This window comes from Frieseomelitta varia, unplaced genomic scaffold, assembly GCF_011392965.1.
Source record: "Frieseomelitta varia isolate USP_RPSP 00005682 unplaced genomic scaffold, Fvar_1.2 scaffold_795, whole genome shotgun sequence".
Taxonomy (NCBI): Eukaryota; Metazoa; Arthropoda; class Insecta; order Hymenoptera; family Apidae; genus Frieseomelitta; species Frieseomelitta varia.
The window spans coordinates 160517-181582 of NW_025110584.1; the positions used below are offsets into that span (position 1 = coordinate 160517).

The following is a 21066-nucleotide window of genomic DNA, read 5'->3' on the forward strand; positions in this document are numbered from 1 at the left end:
TAAGTGCAACAACGTGTTCGTTTCCAGTCGGTCGGACTCGGTCGACGATTAATTTCTATTATTCCCGCGCGGCTTGAGAAACGGGTGGCGATATTCGGCATGCGAGCCTGTCGAAATTTTAACGAACAACGTCGTCAAGAGAGAGAGAGAGAGAGAGAGAGAGAGAGAGAGAGAGAGAGAGAGAGAGTCGCGAGAACAACGTGTGTTTCTTCTGCTTGGACTTGGCGCTTCTCGAAAACGCCGACGACTGATACTCGGCGTCGACAACAAGAGCATCAGTCTTCGCGCGATGCGAGAAAGGTCGACGACGCGGTGGCGAATGGGCGCGTTGACGTGTCCCGATGGATGCATTTTTAACGGCACGAAAATAGCGGCAAAAACGCGCCGTTCGGCTTCGTTGCCGCGGAGTAGAGCCTCACGGAGTGGAGGCCTCTGCTCATCGCAGACAAAACAGCGACAGCTGCGACAAAAACAGAGCACGATGTAAACGGCCACGACGACACCGAGTCCCTACCAAATTTCGTGTCCCTTTCTTTTCTACTATAGTTTCTACTAACGCTCCGTTCGAATCCATCATGGACCTTCAAAGTGGCTCTCCGGGAGAGTGTAAAGTCTCCTCGCCTCTCCAGGTCCCCGTTACACCACGCTGAAACGCGCGTTCATCGCTGACGAATAATTCTCCAAACGCGTCGTAATCGTTCGGGCAGCCACAATCCGTTTAATAAACGTCACCGACCAAAGCGAAGCGAGAGCTTGTTTCTCGTCAGTTCAAAATATTCGAACATTCGGAACGATATATATCGTTCACATACCAAACTAGGCCCGTAAAAAAAATACCAACACGGCGGATTGCTAACACGCCGAGCAATTGACCGTGAAACGAGAACAGATCTCGCGCCATCGTAGAGCAACGAGTGAATACGCTGGTCGAAGATGCGGAACCAGGTACCTACACGCGTCTGCGGATGTAAAAGTCGTCGAGGTCAGGCAGGCGTGCTGGCTTACGACGACGTCGCAACCGCGATATCGACACGCGGCTTGGCTCGTAAACCTAATCCCTTATGGCGACGGCGAGTACGTGGCTCGCACGGCACGTCGCTATCTCGCGAGAGGCCCGAAACGAGCGGGACCCGGCGCGAAAGAAGGAGAGAAGAGAGCTCGCGCTGGCCGATATGCAGATAGAAGAAGTAGGTGTACGGTGTGTGTAACGTCGCTCGGAGAAAGAGACCCGTTGCGTGGGCGAGACCTTCCGTTACTTTACGATTATTTTACCGCCAGGTTTCGCCGGCTCGATGTCGCTGAAATCGCGGCAGAAAAACGCCGCGAGTGAAGGGGAGAAAGAACACGGAGGAGAGATGATCGTTTACGACGGATTGGATGTCCCAGCGGGATAATCGATGTTCCGCGATCCCCGTCGATTTTATCCCAACGATCTAACGCTAACTGTAAAACGCTGTTTCTCGCCGAGGTTCTCGCTAGGATAAGGAAATTGGCCGACCTCGCGCGAAACCTCCGCGTGCGTGTATCTGTCTATAAATTCACCGTCGCTCGATCTTTTACAACGAATCCTTTGAATTATTCAAATCTTGTTTCTATGGAAGCCAAAGGACCGGTAAAATTGGCCGAGAAGAGAATGGACGATTGTGGTGTAGAGCAAACGTACGGACAATCGTACAACTTCGCGAATAAACGAGGGGATATTTGGATCGCGTTTCCATTAGCGCCGTTCGTACGCCGGCACGGTAGAGATTAAGTAGATCCAGACAACCTTCGATAGACGCGACTCGCACGCTTAGCTCGCGAGTTACAAGACATCGACGAACCTCGTCGTCCTGTTAATTACATCGAGATATCGGGGGCATACTGTTCGATCGGATCTTCCATCCAGGGCGTTGATCTTTGACATGTTTCGTGGCCCCGAGAAGCGTTACATAAAGGCTATTTCGGTGCCACGACCCCTGTCTCTCCGGTGATTAATGAAAGCGACGAATTTATAAACGTTGGGATTCCGAGCGGGCAAGGTCACTACCTTGCTATTTTCGCGGCGTCGCTCGAGGTCGCGTTTCTTTAAAGGAACGATCGGACAGACGTCCGATGAAAATCGTTGCGAGTTAAACTGACGCGTCTGAAGTTTCAAGAACACGCGGCGAGGATGAATATTCAGGCGGAGTCGAACCGCGTGTACTCGGTACTTTTCCCAAGTATCGCGACGAGCAAGTGTCGCGAGATGATCGACCGTGTAAAGCGATCGAAGGTGAATTTGCATCGAGTTTCAGCGCGGCAATTTGTACCGGCGCGGATAACCGCGTGCCGGAGAATGCGAAAAGAGCGACGGCAAGCAAGGTAACGACGACTCCTCCGTCGTCCTCGTGTATGTAAATGCGCGGAGGCACCTGCAGTGATAAATTGATTATCCCTGGCCGGTCGTGCCTCTCGCCCCGTCGCCCAGGCGACCACAGCCGAGGGCCACGATGGAACGGAACGAAGCGGCCGTTCTCTCGATCGGCCGGGCCGAAGAGCTTGGGATCGCATTATAATAAATACATAATATCGGTACTTTACATGTTGCGCGGGCAGAGACTTAAGGAACGACGGTAAGTGGTGGCCTCGAGCGAGGGCCGAGTGCAATTTGGAGGATTCTTTTTTACGCCGCCTACGACGCAACAACGTTCGCGGGTATAAATATGCGGCGCGCGGTGCCCCAGATGGTAGCTGTCTTCCATTATACCACGCCCCCGATTTTCTGGATTCCCTTAATGCATAGAACGCTCTACTATTTCATCGATATTGGCATCTTTATCGGCGGGGGCCAGCGTCTAGCCACGGCCGATATAAAATCGGTGGGATTTTACTCCGATACACGGATGTGCCAAAGTGCCACGTAGAAACGTGTTACGCGAACTGAGAGAATTGAGAGACGGGTTACGCAGCGCTCTCTTTCACTCTCTCTCTGTCAGGGGGTGCTATAGAAGAGAGGAAGAGGAGGAGGAGGAGGAGAAAGCGGAATCGCATTGTTTCTCTCGTCGTGGCAATCCGTTTGTCGGAGCACTCCACTCGAGCGTTCTCATTCTCCCTTCTATTCCGTCTGGTCTCATCGTCCAGCGCCAGCTTCTCCACGTCCGTGCTCTCGTCGAGTGCTTGGACTTCTCAACCAACCCTCGAATCGACTCCCCGAGCAGCGGTAGAAAGCCCCCTCCCGGTAGTGTACGCGCACCCTTCAAACGTCGACAATTAGTTTCCCATTGACCTATACCGCGGACCCCTATATCGCCGTGCGCCTTTACGAAAGAATTAAACCAGAACAACAAACAAACAGAGGAACGATTACGCATACACACGCGCACACACACATTCTCTCTCTGTATATATAGCCTTCACAGGGACTGGTCGCCGTTGGAGCCTACGAGCGATCGTTTGCCACACGTTCGGAACAACACGACCGTGTACCGTCTCACGCCTCGCGCGGTTGTCTGAATTTATCGAGCCGGCTCTCGTATTAAGTCTCAAATTAGGAAGAAGAATGTTTACGCGGCGAAATTCCAATGGACGACACGAAACGGCAAAGGAGAGAGCTCTGAAGAAAGTCGGACTCGCTCGAGGCACACAAGCTCATTACCGAATCTCGGGGCAGATCGAGCGAGCCCGACGTGGAACAAAACTGGTCTGGCAGAGAGAGCGAGTTGCCGCGTATACGTGGCAACTGATAGCGGGCGATACTAGCCGATACGTGGCGGGAGCTCGTGTTGGTCGCGGGACAACTCGGTGTGTCACGTCCGGCAGGTAGCGGCAGAGCGTGTAGCACACGCGCTCCAACCTTCTTTCCACCCCTTGCCCCCCTCCCAGGCCACCTTCTTTCCTATCCCTGCTTGGTCCAGCGTTCGCAGAGAGGACGCCGGTTGTAATTAAACGGCGAGGATGCTGCCGGAATAAAAGTCGAGTGGCTCGGCTAATTAACGACGGCGAGGTGTTGAAATCGAGTCGCAGTATTTCACCCGGTGTTAGACCCCGGTTGAACCTTCGGTCGTCGCGCGACCAGCGTGTCGCAAGCCAAGGCGAAACGAGCCACAGGGATCGGAAGAAAAAACGGGCAACGGCCGTCCGTATGGATTCTCGGGACACGGGCAACTAATAGGGCGGGGTGAGAAACACGTCGACGAGCAGATACGGAGAGAAGGAAGAGACCCATCTGCGGCGTGGCATAATAATTTGTGCTTCTCGCCTCTTTCTCCGTCCGGCGTGTTTCTCGTTCAACTCGCCAAGGGATGAAGAGGGAAGATGGAGAGTTGGTTGTCTCAATTACAGAGGGGGAAAAAGAAAAAAAAAAAAAGAAATTTGCCGTAAAGGGGGAAAAAGAAAATGGGAACACAAGGGATCGCGTGTGTAACGATAAAAGAAAGGAAGGAAAGAAAAAGAAGAAACGGAGGAGAAAGAAAACGAAATCTTTCGCTTGGAAAACGAAAGGCTCGGCTCACCTGTATCGAATTGCAAATTACGATCGACCATCCCCCACCATTGAGCGCGCGTTGCTTCTAATAAGAAATTCGATTTATCGACGTGGGCGAGGCACTGTGGCTTCTCTGTACACGCTCTTCCGCGACGAATACATCGGATCGAGAGGTAAAACAATAACGAAACAGATGGAGAGTGAACAGGCCGGCGTGCGCCGTTATTTCGCGAAAGGAACGATGACCATCGATAATATTTTTTCAAGGAGTGTCGCCGCGCACTCGAAAGAAAAAGGGAATACGGACCGTGGTGTGTCCCCCCCGTGAGTTTCTACGACGTGTTGCGCGACGAAGAAAGGAAAGTATGGCCGAGCCTTGACGCGAGGGCTCGATGCGAAAAAGAAAGGAGAAAAAAGCGAGAACAACGAGGATCATTGTACTCGTGGATCGAACGCGACGGATTCTGTGTACGATGGAATGTGAACGCGGTAATAATACGGTGAACGTACTGGTAATATCGGCTGAGGTATATGCCAGGCCTCTTGTACGCCGATGTAAACGCATCGAGTGCCGCTCGGCTACGTTCTAATAGATATACCTCCTTTTCCACCATTCCCTTCAGCAACGAGCAACGGAACATATTTTAGCCTAACGTCGAAGAAGGACTCGAATGACTGTTCGATGCGGTCGGTACCCAAGGGTCGAGTTGTACACACGTAAGAAGGTACCTTGCAGGCACTTACTTCTTGAAAACGTTGTTCCTGTCTGTTGCCTAACGTTTGAAGGATACGCTAAGAATCTACACAGCGTGGTGTATCGTAAACGCGTTACTGCGGACGTTAACGTAACCATACTATTGTTCGCGTTCGTGGGATATGTTATAGCATAGGATAAATTTTATCAGTGACTTTTATATATAGGTTTGTGTTTTTTTTTTTTAAAGTAGGCCAACCCGTTAATTATCCGGCTATCGACTGACAGCGCCGCGAGTGCTCCTCTCTCGAAAGATTTTCGCGCCTCGAGTCTCAAGAATTGACCGAGTTGGTTGTTTCCAGCTCGTTTCAACGCGGCCTCTCCATCCTCTTCGCCTCTTCGCCTTCGGCGTCTATTGTAGTCGACGACGCCGGTGCGTGTATTGTGCTCCGACACAATAATAATTGCGCTAATGATCGCGGTCGAAAAGCGCTTCGTAATCGGTGGGTAGGAACCGCTCTCTTCAGCCTCTTTAGTCATCCTTTAACGTATCCTACGAAAGCGTCCCAGGTTCCCCCGGGCCGGGCTCGAATCTCTTAAAAAGTGCAAGTTGCAATCTGTAATAAACGAGCCCGTGTTGCGGCGCGTATGGATCGTGCGAACGTCTCGGTCGTGTCACCGGACGGACAGAGGCATAAAACCGGGTTCGAGTACGCCGGCCCAGAGAGATTATAATTCCCTCCCTTTTGGCCCTTCGAACAAGACAGGAAGGAGAGAAAAGAAAAAAAGAGAAAAAGAAAACAAGTACGAGGGAAAAAAATGGAGAAAAAGCCGATCCACCTTTGTCGAGCAGTTTTGCCAACTCCAATCGACAGAGAGAACAATTACGGACGAATTAGCGAGAAAAAAAAAAGGAAAAAGGAAAAGAGAAAAATGAATCTATCCAGACGCAGACAAAATTAAAAGGGGGACACGGGTGGGGGTAATGAAAGAACGGACAAAATGAAAAAGAGACGGAGACAGGAGCGGCGACCTCCGTTGAACTCGTGTGCTCGTCACACAGGCCCCCCCATAGGTCCACGTATACGTTAAAGGGATAACGTGGACACGCGTGTGAGAACAGAACGTACATTCCTAGGACGCACGTTAACGTACATAGGAAAGCGGGTAGGATACGCCACGCGGGGGCACTCTCTTCATTTCCAGGCTGTCACGACCAGAAGAAGATTCGGCCTGCGTTTGACAGCCCCAGGGTCTGGGTTGGGTGCTGCTGCTGCTGCTGCTGCTGCTGCTGCTGCTGCTGCCGCTGCTGCTGCCGGGGCTGGGCCGTAGGTTGGGAGAACTCCGTGCAGGGGCACGTTCGAGGTGGATGTGGATGTGGAGGTGGAGGCGCAGAGAAAGAGAAAGAGAGCAAAGCGGAGAGAAGACGAAGGGGTAATAGAGGGAGGATGGTAGAGAGAAGGATGAACAGAGAGGGAGGGCAAGTTGGCGTGTGCCCATGTGCCGGTACCACCGATTGTACCGTGCTGTACCGTGCTACATCGAGAAACCAACCACCCTTCCCCTCTCCACTTTTCTCTATTCCATATAGCTTCGACTCACCCTCCGCTAGCACACTTTCAAGCTATATTCGTCTCTTCCACAATTTTTTTTTCCTTCTCTCTCTCTCTCTCTCTCTCTCTCTCTCTCTCTCTCTTCTTTTTTTTCTTTTATTTGTCTCTTCGCTTCTCCGTGTATATTTTCCTGCCGCGTTTCCTTCTCTCCCCCGTTCTGCTTTCTGTCCTCTCGCTTCTGCGTCCCCCGATGATGCAGCCGGCAGACTCGGCAGCCCCTTCGTAAATTCCGTGTTTTAATTATTCCACCGTGTTTCCTTTGTCCTTTGACGCGTGTACGATACTCGAGCGTATCTCTCGAGGTGGACGGGACGAAAGCACTTCTTCACAGGAGAATTTCTGAAACGCACGACCGCCGACGACAATTGACGAAGTACACGCGACTGGGATTACATTGTGAAGAATACGCGAGTAACTTTCCGACGAGAAACACGATCTGCTACAGGAGAAACAGAGACTTGTCAAGTGGCGAACGAACCTACATAATCGTTATTCCCAGCCGGTGCAAACAAAAAAATACGTTTCGGCGAGGAACTATGGTCGCTTGGATTTTCATATTTCAGAAAATATCGCGCGAGGCAATAGCGTAGCGTAGCTCGACACTGGCTCGAGAATAAGGACGCCGTGAGTCAGTCGATAACGGCACGAGGCGGAGGTGGAAGTGAGCGAAATTCGGAGAGGCTACACACGGGAGGTTTCTGCTGCAAGATAGGTGGAAACACGTATGGAGTAGACGGGAAACGCAGATGCAACGACGGCTGCTGTTTAATATCGGAGTCGCACATGGGCACGCTTCGAGACACATTTCACTAATATTGCACTCCGGCCCAGCCACCGAAGCGAGAGCGGAGTCGCGCGATTCCCAGTCACACACGCTTTACGTATCTCTCGGCGCATTAATATATTCAACACATATGAATATTGCAGAGAGAGGAGCGGAAGAAACAAGGTAGATACCAAAAGGAAAGACAGAAAAGGAGATGGACAAAACGAGAGAGAGAGAGAGAGAAATGGTGCACTCTCACCAGCTAAACCATTGTGCCTATCTTCGACTTCATGAAATCTGCAGTTCTCTCTCTCTCTCTCTCTCTCTCCCCCTCTCTTACTCCTTTTCTCTTGCTCTCGCGACTATCACTGTTATGTATGACTCCACCTTTCGCTCCTCTCTCACTCCCCGCTATCTCTCATTGTTCTGCGACAGAGCTTTGTGCTTTGTGCCTCCCGCAACTCCGGAACTATTTCCGTGCCTTTGAGTAAGGAACTAATGAATACGGACCGTGGATAGCGGCACGCCTGTGTATATCCCGCGACGTGTATCACGTTTATCGGGCTGTCGCCTTCCTTCTTCGTCTCCTTACTTCCTTTCCCTTCCTGTTCTTTTCCCCTTTTAACTCGCCGTATCGTCACGTGACGCCTCGATTGTTCCAACGTCCACCGATCCGCTATTTCCACCGGCTACACACCACCGTCTATCGTCTATCTCCGTTCACCTCGTGTCTTTAATCCTTCTACCGTTTCGCCTTTTCTTTCTGATACTCCTCGGCCACCGTAACTCCTCCGGCGTATATACGCCAGGGTGTATCGCAACGGAACGACGATATTTCAATCGGGAAGATAGAAACGACTCCGCTCGTTTCGTTGGAATACAATTCGTAACACGGAATGATTCCATACCGGCGCGGTATACGTAAATTTTCATCCGTTCGTGTGATAAGCCCCCATTCCCGCTTCGTGTGCGTTTCACCTTCCTCGAGGTCCGTGTCACGGCCGCCCGTGTTTCGCCGTGCAGTTTCGACTCGGGACGTTTTCGAGCGAGGTGTTTTGCTGCCTCCATGGGAACCAATTACCCTCCCACCCTCTCTCGCAAGAATGGCCGCCCCTCTAGGCGATGGTCGACGGTATGCGAGTCGCCTGCGCTTCACTGTTGCCGAGTGACTGCGTTGTACGCGCGGTTATGTGCGCGCGTGAGTGCACGCTTAGCGACGCACCGCTTTTCGAAATGACTGGACAACAGCCGGTAGTTTAACTTTCGCGCGAAACAACGGCGAATAAATTATGGGAAACCAGAAACCCTCGAAGATTCGTGGGGAAAAAAATCCAATTTTTTATGAGAAGTTTCGTAACAACCAAAAAAAAAAAGAAAAAAAAAGAAAACGAAAAAAAGAAAATGCGAAAAAAATACAACTGAAATACAACTGAAACACCGAGTTGGACCGAGCGATTCCCATATACCTACCGAGGCACCGTGCTCCGTGAATACCTCTCGCGAACTTATGTATTCACCTATGTAGGAACATATGTACGAGCGTACATACGCACGTGAACGTGTGTCCGGTTCCTCCGTAAGAATGGTTCCAGAGGAAACTGGAGAGCAGCAGGACGAGAGAGAGAGAAAGAGAGAGACAAGGGGGAAAACGAGAAGAGGAGGGACGCGAGGACGAAGGCGCGAGAGAGAGGAGAACCGGTGATGGATCGTCCAATCAGTGCGGCGAGATGGAGCACGAGAGAAACGGAAAGGGAACAGAGAGAGAATGAAAGAGCCGGAGAATCTTCTCCACCTATGGCATGGTACGCAGCGGTCGCGGAGAGGAGATGAGAGGAGAGGAGAGGAGAGGAGAGGAGAGAGGTCATGGTCGGGTCGGTCTCCTGCTAATCGAAGAACACGAGGTGGCCCTGTGCGGCCGCACCGGAGAAACCCTGCCTTCTCTCACCCTCCTCTGTCCTCTATCCACTCTTTCCACGAACTGAGCCTGGCTGTTGTAAGAATTCACTGCTCGCTAACTCTCCTTCCGCGAGAACTTTTGTCAGGATGATGAATTCGCGACGACGAAACGATGTTTCGATGGAGTATTGATGCAACACGGAGAATCGGAGAAATTCGAGAGAGAGGCTTTCAACTGGCAAACAGTTTTCAAGTGCGGCAACGGTGATACAAAGGCAGCCAGTGTCTGCAATTAGAACGGTGGGAGCTCGGCTTTTAAGGCGAGCTAATTATAAGACCGCATCGATCACCGAGCGAGACAGCGTTCCACGATTTTCTCGGGGCGAATCGCGATGTACCGGTTAGAATGGGTAAAGAGGAGTGCGGTTACGAGGGGTTGGACCGAAGGGTCGCGGACCGTGAGCTCGAACATCGTTCAAACCACCAGACTGCGGAATAGGGGTTGCCGGAGAGATCCGCGTTACCGAGAGAGATCCTGCTGGAAAGTGGAACGAGTGTTTTGCGCGTGAAACACGGTGCAGTAGCGTAGCTTCGATATCCATCGACGAGCACAATTTCACAATTGATACTCGGACCAAAAAGAATTTACATTTTAAGATAAATTCCAGATGTTGCGAAATGTACGTCGAACGGCGTGAAAAAGAAAGAAGAAGGAGAGAGTGTATCACGTCCGCGGGGAAAACGCGAAACAGAGGCACGTTCTTGGCACGTTATTAGCTCGAGGAACTTCGATGTACGACCGCTTTCGACGGGCGCCTTTCGAAAAGAATGCCTTGGGAAAAGAATGGAAAGAAAAAGACGCCTTGATATCGGGATCGAGTACGCCACTGGCCTGGTAGAGAACATTGAAAGAGGAAAAGAGAGTGGAGAGAGGGCGGCTAACAATGGCCGCCAACCAAAACATCCGATAAATCTAACCGGCCCTGGACCTCAAGCCCCGAGGGGTTTTAAACTCTCTCACCCCAAAACATCGTCGACGCGGGCGCAACCCTTACATTACGTTACACTCGCCGGGAAAAGGGAGCCATGCCGTGTGCCATTGCTGCAGCGTGGGCCGAGGGTGGCGAAGGAGGAGAGAGAGGGTTAGAGCCTAGAGCACCGGTCCGGTTGAACAGGGAGAACGGGGTGTCGAGGGGGGGTTGATATGCGATCCACGAAAAACCAAACAGAGAGAATTCCGTCCCGGCTCACCCTTCTTTCCTGGACGTCCCTCCCTCGAGTCTCTTATACCACTCGACCAACCGCCTCTCCTACCCTGATCCTCCCCCTTCCACACGTGCCGGCTAGAACAGTAACGAGATCTCCCGCGAGTGAGCGGTCAAGTAGCTTTTCGACGGAATCTCGACGAATTTGTCGGACGCGACCGCGTCGTAATTTATCCGCCTCGTGCTCCGGTTTGCTCGTCGACGTTGAAATTCCGCCACGAGCGCGGGGCGGAACTTGTGGGCCGTTTCTTTCTCTCGGTCGTATTTATTTCGGAACGAAGGGAAATTTAAGCGTGGCGCGACCCACTTCGAATAACCAACGCGCGGCGCGATAAACTATTCCCGTTTGACGGACGAACGAGTGAAGAAACAAAAAAAAAAAAAACAAAAAAATAAACGATGAGACGATAGCGGACGATGGGGGAGAATTCAGCGAAAATCTCGCGTTCTTCGTTCAAGACGTAGACCGATCTATTTTCTCCGATTCGACGATTCGAGATCGCCGTTCAATCCGTCAAACAGTCTCTACGCTCGTCAGAATAAACATTGACGTCAGAGACCCGAACGAAAAATTCACGAGAGTGAGGCGGCGACGAAGGAGAGAATAAATTAGAACGAGGTTGCAAAACAACGCCAACGTTGACGGCATCAATGAAAATTAACAACGTCGTCGCGAACGTCTTCGTCGGCTGGATCGAACCAGTGGCAACGTTTCGACGGCGTGTGTGTGTAATTTTACGAAACTGAAAATAACAGCGACCATCGGACGCATTAGGCAAGAGAACCGAGCAGAACGAACGGAGTAGCGGCTCGTAATGGATGAGCCGACGAAAATATATAGTCGGGGGATATAACGTAGACGCGGGCTAATGCTGTCGTCGACGTAGAAACTCGGTTCTCGTCCGCGGAACGGTCGACGTATCGAAAGTTTAGCGACGCGACGCCTGGGAATCCCGGGACTTCTTGACAGTCGTGCGTAATCAGCCGCTGTTCAAGTTGCGCTCGCTACGTCTGGGATCTCTCTCGCGGCTGATTGAACGAGCGGCTAGCCACGTTTCCGCGTTGAAGAACCGTCGATACCTTTTAAACAACGCGCGTACGCGCCGCCATCGCGCTTTTCCAAGCTCTCTCAACAGCGGATATTCAAAGCGTTCGTCGAGAAAATTTACCGAGAACTGTTCCATTTCGTGCCGAGAAACTATCGGCTTTCAACCGTGTTTTCTACTCGTGATCCTGAGAAACGCGTTTGGAAATTACGAGGGGTGGAAACGGCGATCCGAAAATTTCGCGCAACGCGGTCGGAGGGGCAGGACGCGTAAATTGCAATCGTTGCTGCGGTTCTATTAACGAGCTGCTAGGAAATAGTCATTATTAATAACCGGCGCATCCTGCAACAAAATTTATCCCGCGCTTCCGGCCAGCCGTTTAATTCAGTCACCGATATCGGTTGCATTCAAAAACGTGCGCGGGCCAGCGCGATCTAGCCGCAGAGAGACACGTCCGGCGGGGATGAAAACGGGGGGGGGGGGGGGGGGGTTGGTTGGGGAAAGATTATGTACGCATAAATCAAAAATTAGCATTAACGATTCATTATTAACAGTCGAGCTGCGCGGCCGAGATAAAATTTATCCCCCGTTTCCGTATTTCGATTAATTAATGCAGCTCCCGGTAGCGCTTTTTAAACGACAATATTAACGCTCCACCGCTGGAACAGGCTGACATTTTAAACGAATGGACACCGTACGAGACCCGAGAGATGGACAAAGAGGAAACGCGTAATGACGATTCCGACTCTTTGTATATAATATACTTTGATCGATGGAGAAAGAAGGTGAAGCAGAATGCAATTGAGCTAAATTAAATCTAGATGCGTGTATCGTTCCCCTTTTTTGCTATTTTGTCTCAATCACCGATGAGCCGTACTATTATTTATCCCTCCTTTTGCTCGACGTTCCCTGCCAGCCGTCCGTCAAAGTCGCCCGTCTGCGTTCAAAGTCGCGCGCTTCGCACGGTAATTACAATCAAACCCTCGATCGAGGTTCGCTTGCATCGCGTATTTATCCATCGTCGCGTCGATATCACGACGGTTTATCCAGCGCGCTATAAAACGGCGCGCTATTGCCGCCGCGATTGTCGTTCGGTGGGAAAGAAAAGATCGCGAAAAAGAGCAAAAGGAAGAAGCCAGAAGCTTTCTCGAGAGCGCAGATCCCGCGGCCACTGCTCCACCTTCTCTCTCTTTGCGGATCCGTCGCTCGGTCGCTCGTGGCTCGGTCCGTGGGCGGAAGGAAGAGAGGTCCATACGAGAGAGGCGAACGAAGAGGACGAGGGACCAGAAAGAGGGACAGACAGGTCGGTCCGAGAGAGGAACCCGCGGCTGCCATGGTTACCGTCGCATTCCCGCCTCGCCTCGTTGCCATGGAGACGCCGCGTGAACCTCTCTCTTTCACCTTCGGCTGCCCTCTGCCTGTCTCCTTCGCCCTACCCAGAGTCCACCGTCCCTTTTCCCTCGAACCCGGTGCCGGGATACCTTCTCGTTCTCGCACACCCGGCGAACGTCTCCTATACCCTCTCACAGTCGTTCCCTCTCTCCGGGTGTTCTCCCCGTCGCGCCAACTCGCCAAGCTTCTCTCTACCTCTGGCATTCGCTCATATTCCCTCCGTACCTTCGAAGAGAACGAAGAGGACGAGAGGGCCCGAGAGATAAAGAGGAACGAACGTACGATACGGGAGAGAGAAACGAGGGAAGCGACGGTGTTGGCGGTGTTCGCGCATGCGCGATACCGCTGTCTTCCACGACGAGCCTGGACGTCTCTCGTTTCGAATCGTTCGATTAGTTATCGACTGAAAGTGATTTACGTCCCCTTATCGGCGGCCCTCCTTGGCGGCCGCGTAATTTAATTAAAGGAGAAATCGAAGATGGACAGCTCGGCGATCGTTTCCGCGAGAATTGGACGGGCATCGATAGATATCGATGCTCGACATCATCGGCGCCGCGGCGATCGCGGCCCAACCGGTGGCAAAATGAAACTAACGAGACACACGCCGAGGAATATTTTCTCCCACGAAGTACATACACGTGCGTTTTCTTTTCATTTTCAGCTTAACCGAATATTTACTACGTATTTTCTCGTGCCTGAGAATATCGCCGATAGACAGCGACGTTGTAACGCACGCCGAGATGAGAACTGGCGGTGCGCGCGTGTACATACGCGCCGCGACGCGATAGACAGGCGGAGGTGTAAGCGGCTTGCTTTATAAGCCCCGATTCTGATTGGCCGTCGCGTCACCCGGTATCAATATTTATTCAACGCGGCGAATGCCCGAGGCACGATTAAAACTTGTTTATGCCGCGAACGATTGCGCTCCTCCCACGAGGAGGCCGCTGTATATATATATGTATATGCAGCCTATATATATATATCGCGCGCGTTCTCTCTCTCTTTCTCTTTCTCTCTCTCTCTTTGCACGATCGCACGCGTATTTCAGAGACAGTGCTCTCGCTCCCGTTTTGTTTCTTTCAATCCGTCCGCGGAAAATTCATCCCGAGGATCGAAGACGAGGATTCTTCGGGTCTCTTCGTGCGCATCGTTCAGAGGAGGGTAGATTCGTACGAGAGGGTGGAAACACGCGACGAGTACCTGATAAATGTAGCACGCGCGAGATCACGAGCCTAATCGTGGCGATTAACGCTAGAGCGAGCAGACGCGAGCGTTAAACAAGCAGAGCACCGTTTAATTAAGGATAACGTACGAGCAGCTGGAAATTTCACGGGAATTCGGCTCGAACGTCAACCAGAGAGAGAGAGAGAGAGAGAGAGAGAGAGAGAGAGAGAGAGAGAGAGAGAGAGAGAGAATCGGACGGCCCATATTTCGCCCGAGATATTCAATTTAGAGAAGGGTGAAAAGTTTTTAGAAGAGAAGTGAGAAGAGAGAGAGAGAAAGAGACAGAAAGTTCGTAAGACTTACCGGGGCTACCGAGGAAGACGGAAGAGTAAAGGACGCCTCGACGCGCGTCGCTCGCCGCTCTCTGCGCGTCCGGCGGCGAACTCCATTCCCTACGCGGACACCATTTACCTGAAGCAAAGAAAAAAACATTCATTACACCGTTAATCATTGACTTCTCATATTGTCGCCTGCTGTCAAAGAAAAAAAAAAAAAAAAATAACCTCGACCGGTTCTTTTCCGAAAACTGTGGGGATCAGAACCGCACGGTCGCCGCGTGATCCGGTGACCGTGAGTGAACACAGATCGGAGTACGAGTCGAATTTGCATCGTGTGTGAACGATATCAGAAACGAGTCGAATCACCGAGTGAGTCGCCGCTCGAGAGTTTTACTCTGAGACACGTAAATCCCAGTGCAACGTAGATTACATAGGAACATAAATGGAAACTCCGTTGCATCGACCAGACTGACAATGAGGGGAACAGTTCTCCTCGCTGGTGCAAAAATAATTGCGGTGGTAAAGATCCGACACACACGGGGACGTAAAAAGACACGTAGCAAGAGCGTATGTACGCGCGCTCCGAAAGAATGCATCGAAGCTCCGATGCACAAAGGGGGCGAAGAATTCGTGATCGTTCGCATCACGACTTCGACCAGGGAGATTCTATCGCGTGCTGCTCCATATATATCCCGTTACTTCTTTCCTTTCTTTTTCCCGGCCTCGGCCGGCCGGCATGCGATCTCACCCCTGCCGCGGCTCGTTCGGCCAAGAATAATCGCGCAATTATAATAATTAGATAAACGCGCGAGGAGAGCTTGTTGCGTTAAGAGCCGGTACTCGCTCAAACGGGTTCACCGCCTACCGGAATGTATCGAGCAAGTCCACCGAACGTCGCGCCGGATACGACAGATTCGGCCGCGATACCGAAACGCCACATAACCCGTATTTCACAATTAAATTGTCGTCGATTAATACCGGGCGTTGACGCGTTCGCGTGTTGGAAAAAAATTCTCCTTTTTTTGTTTTTTCATTTCTTTTTCTTTTTTTGGCTTTCTTTCTTTTCTTTCTTTTTTTTTTTTTTTTTNTTTTTTCATTCCCCGCATCTCGTGACACCGAGAGTACCAGTGATAAATCAGGGGAGCCAGCAACGACGTAAACACGCCGAAAATAATTAGGAACTGCGAAAGGAGAAATGATGGAGCCACGAGGCGATTAACGTGGCAAACGGGTGTGCCGCGAGACTGATTTATAAGGCGGACAAGAAACGAGTCTCGTAGCCAAGGTATTGCAATTTTCCGGATGCGAAAATAGGAAAGGTATCTACTTTATTTCCAGGGAGATCCCGGCTGAATGAGGATACACGGTAAGAAAGGGTGGCACCGGGGGATAAGAGTAAGCCGCGGAGCGAAGTAATTTCACACGAGAGAGTAGGGTCTCGCCCGGGCGGCCGCCGGATCCACCGGAGCTACAGTCTTATCTACGGAAATATAGCGACCATCCTCCGGCGAAAATTATATTCTTGAAAAGCAGAAAATTGCTTCGAAAGCTGCGGGCCAGGCTGCGCGCCGATATTAGGTCGTCCTCCTTTGCCCAGTGTCGACGAATGGAGTTTCGTCTCGTGGACTTTTTAATCAATTGAATCGACACGCCACAGTATTACACGATCGAGCTCGAGTCGCGATTCAAGACGAGACGACGAGAAAGCCTTTCTTCCTCTCTTCTCGGCGGATTAAAAAAATGGACTGGGACTTTTAATTCCAGGGCCCGAGGAGATGCGGCGTTTAACCCGACGTTACGGTTATGGTTAGTCGTGTTAATTTGTGGCCTAGCCAAATGACAGAGGGCCGAACCAGTGATTCGAAGGTAACGATTATCCCTGGCTCGAGGGACTGTGGAGTTGGATTCGCGTTAATGACGAGGAGATTAGAGATTCGACGTCGCCTGACTCACTCGGGTTGATCCGTTTGGTGCATCGGATGGATTCGAGACGAGATTCGAACGCGACGCGCAAGAGTAGGGGAAGGTTTGGAGCAACAGAGACGACGAGGACGACGCATTGTGCGAGGAAAAGATCCTGCTGGCAGGTAAAAGTAGCAGGGTGGAGGCGGAACAAAGTGGAGACGAACTGGAGATCCTTCGGAGAAAGCGAGGATCCGACTTCACGCCGATGGAATCCCGTCTTTCTGCGCTCGATGGTGGAACGAGAGAATAAACGATACATCAGGATTATTCGGAGTCGGTCGCCCAGCGTTGCCGACCCATTAAACACTGGCAGACCGTGCGTCACAGTTATCCCCGAAGTCGTCGATGAAACTCGGGGACTCGGAGAATACCTGTAGGATCCTAGGAGCGGAGGTGGAGCGGCCGTGGAAGAAATTTATAGCTACTAACAGACAGGGTGTAATCATACGCGTCACCCCGTCAACTCTGTAACCGTGATTTATCGTGGGAATTTCGAAAGACGTCCAGGAATGTACGTCACGTTCCACGAACGTTATACCATTCGAATTTCATTCTGTACGTTCGTTTCTCTCTCTCTCTCTTTCTATTTATCGCCATTAATCGCGACCCATTTTTTTTGACACTTTATCGGCACGGTTGTAATCCGCTTCTATTAATCGAACGTTTCCGGACGTGATAGTTGCGAGCTGGTAATTGAATCCCGGTAGGAGGGGAGGGGAAAGATAGGAAGGCGCGGGGAGGGAAGAAAGTCCACGGCAGACACACGAAAGCGACGATTCGAATTCATTGAAGCGCTCGAATCGTATCATGAATTATTCCGCCCCTGAAACTTTAATCACGGCCGATTCCGTGTTCTGAGGAGAGCAATCGTCGCATCTGGAAACGGAGCACGAGTCGGGGCCGAAACGGGGGATTCGTTAAGTGGCGTCAAGTGAGACGTCTCTTTTGAATGATCGCTCTGCGGCTAAATTGCGGGTTAACTTCGGGGTTCGCGTGTTAGCGACAGTCATGCCACGCGGTCGAATCGTGTGTAGCAGATGAAACCCAGAGCGAATGAGACAGAAAGATCCAGGGGGCAGAGGGGAGAGGGAGAGAAAGAAAGAGAGAGAGAGAGAGAGAGAGAGAGAGAAGAATCGAGGAGGACCCAATTGGGGAGAGGGGTGGACGATTCGACGACCGTTTCGTTCATCTTCGTCGTCGTCGTCGTCGTCGTCGTCGTCGTCTTCCAACCGGAGATGAAAAGTCAGAACCCGGAGCCTCGATACGTTCCGCGCGAACGCGTCCCTCGTCGCCCCTGTCTCGGTTTATTTTTACAGACTATCACACGCTCGACGATTGTAAATTGGAATGTAATTCGAGCAGCGCGTCCGTGGATCTCTCATCGGTATCGGGTCCACCACTGTCCGCCACTGATTCATCTGTGTTAACGAGTGTCGTGCTTCCAGTTTCAGCGGACGGTTCGTTGAACTTTTTCGCTGGCCAATCGCACGGATATTCTCAATTACAATTCTGCACTCTTTTTATGAGTCATGATCGCCCGTGATGCGATCGTGTTACTCCAGTCTGTCATCGGTTTTGTAATTCGTTTGGAATCTCGCTTGGCTGAGGGTTACTTGACACGTTCGTTAATCTTCGGCCAGCTTCGCCGCCGAAAATAAAGCAATACACTGTGGCTCGCGTGTACGAATTAAATCGGTGGCTCGAGCGTCCTAGGAATCGGTTCAGATTTGACGACAAGATTCATCAGCCACGGAAAACGCGGGACAGGTTACGGAGCCGGATATAGATACATTGCCAATAACCCTATCGGATTGGGGTTGCGTTCTCGATATAAATAAATCAATATAACCTACTTCCACCCCGAGACGCCGCCCTCTTTCGCCGTAAGGAAGTGACGTATGAGACTCGCATCCTCTCGAAACGAGGGTTGAGGAGCCCACCCTGTTATTTCACAGTTAGGCTGGCCCTACCCTTGCTCGCGCCACCTTCAACCTTCTTCCACGCTGGCGTCTTCTCTATCCCGAGACCGAGCTTCGTCCCTAGTCTTGCTTCCAGGCGTACACGAGTCCCTCGGGAAGCTTTTGTCCTCGAGCTGTAAGCGACTTCCTGACAGGCCGAGTTTGCACCTGCTCTCCTCTTGCCATCGCCTGTATCTCTCCTCGCCCGTTTCTCTCTATTCTTCTCTTTCGCTTCGGCCTTTCTCCTCCCGTGCCGTGCTCCTCTATATTTTTCTCCTTCTCCCAGTAACTTCGGTCTAACCTTAATGTCAACCCGCACCACCTACCAGCGCGACGTGTTACCAACACGAAATTTATTCCAGATAGATATCCTCCGTCTTTTTCGTCCCGTATTTCGTCGTTCGAAGATAAACCGCAGAATAGATCGGTTAATACACCGAGATGAAAATTATTTTCTGATAGTTCACCGTGTATCTGTCGATGTTCAACATCAGTCATCAGTCTGAATTGCCGATTGCTTCGTTTTTAAGTAATTAAAAATGTCCTTGTAATCCAACTGTTTGTTTGACCATATATTCATTGCAATATTCTACAGATCCTCTTTCAGAAAGCTTCTCGACTGTAAAGAATATCTTTTCTTCGTAGCCAATGGATTTTTCTTAGTTGTCACGTACGCAACAGTGTTACCTACTCACGCCGAGTAGACTCACTCAGTATATATCTCTTCTCTAACCATTAAGCATCTTCGAATAAATCAGAGTCGACGAGGGAGAAGAAGGCGGTAAAGAACATACACGGTAACTCCTAATCCAACAAACTTCCATCGTTATCGAATCGTTGTTCGAAACAGAATAGGAGATCACCGCGATAAAGCGATCAGAATTTTCCACGTCTGACGCGAACCACGGCGTTGTATTTTCCGTTTCGCGCAGTCGTCGGTGTCTTTCTTTCTCGGCTGGGAGGGGAGGAGGTGGCAGAAGGAGAGGAGAAGAGGTGGCAAAGCTGGAGGCGGAGGAGGTGGAGGAACAGAGAGTGAAAGAGAGACAGACAGAGAGGGACGAGAGGGACGTTCGCAGATGTTCGAGACGCCGGGTGATTAATGACGCCCGATAAACGTAATTTGTTGCGGGGCCGCGGACTCGTCGTCTCCCGGCTCGTCTTTCGAATTCAAATTGATAAACAGGACGCAGTTTGTAATGGCCGGTGGGTTGCGCTGCTACGGGACCGGCCGGCTGTCGGATGAGCCGGACGACTTCACTGACCGACCGGCATAGTAATTAATTTTAAGCAGCACGCTGCGCGATTTTCGCTATCTCGACCGCTACCGCTCTTCGTCTCCGGCGTGCTCCACCTGACCGTGACAAACACACCCTCGCCCTCGCCACCGGACGAGCGATTACCCTTCGCGCTTCCTTCTTTCCATCGCCGGCGATTCCCAGCCACCTGATAATTCAATTACCCGCGATTTCAACGTTCCACCAGCGTGTTAGATAACGCGGACGTTCGATATCTCGAGAAAATTCTATAGGGCAAGTTTGCTCTTTCTTCGAGTTCGAGTTCGCACCATTTCGCTAATTAGCTATTGAGACTTTCAATTTCCTCGTTTCTTCGAAACATACTCATAAACTTCTTCGAAATGATCGGAGACATTTGGACATTCCTCGAGGAACATCGAGAGAGCAGTCGTCGTAAAGGGGTGGTGCCAATGAGACGTAGTCGCAGCGAGTTCGATACGAGCTCGATAACGTGACACGCGCGTCGAATCGAACGGACGTTATTAAGAGAAATAAAGATAAGACCGGCATGAGGAGGAAAGGGGATATACGAAACGCGCGTTTCACAGCACGTTGGGGGAACACGTAGGCGCGTGAAGATCAGAGCCTCGCACGTAGGCGCGGCTGACAAACGCGGCTACGGGCCACGGTTGTATCGCGCGGACGCGCGATTACCATTAAACGCGTAATGGAAACGGGTCCGAAGGAACCTGGTCACCGGCGATAACATCGGACAAAGGTGTTAACGTAATTCAACAGGGACAGGTGAGAGCACCGGGGCTCCGGTGTTGAGCGCAGCCACTAGCGAACACTTCGCTTCCGCGCGACTTCCTCCATAAAACGCAAATCTACAATTAACACTCTTTCCTTATACGACGCTCGAATTTACGTTGCCACTTAGCACGGCCTATGTCGCGTTTCCCGTCACCTTTCCAATTCGAACAGCCGTCGCGGACAATTCTCAAACAGATCGCGGCAACGATCTCGAGCGGAAACAAAAGCACAGATGCGAAAGACGAATGGTTTTCGTTTGGACAGCGGTTCGATCGGCTCGCCAAATTCGGAATCGTTGAAATGGTGTTACATATTATGTCGCACGAGGAAAAGTTTGCAAATCGGGTGTATGGAAACGAAGACGGGCAAAACGCTCCGTTGAGAGAAATACGTCGGCAAACATAATAAACCGAAACCCGATGGAATTTGAAGAAGAAACGCCGTGTCTTAAAATAGGAAACGTAATAAGGAGAGTAA

The 21066-nt window shown here is 51.2% G+C and overlaps 1 protein-coding gene across 1 annotated transcript in view; it reads right to left on the minus strand.

Annotated features, from left to right (window-relative positions):
* Positions 1-18509, minus strand: part of LOC122536070 (homeobox protein homothorax-like) — a 37137-nt gene extending 18628 nt beyond the window's left edge. Inside the window, exons 1-2 of the mRNA XM_043668119.1 lie at positions 18437-18509; positions 14644-14751 (exon numbers count right to left, since the gene is read on the minus strand). Of these exons, the coding sequence (XP_043524054.1) occupies positions 14644-14751; positions 18437-18494 (166 nt within the window). The 5' untranslated portion in view covers positions 18495-18509. The remainder of the gene's footprint in view (positions 1-14643; positions 14752-18436) is intronic.
* Between the last annotated feature and the right edge of the window lie 2557 nt (positions 18510-21066).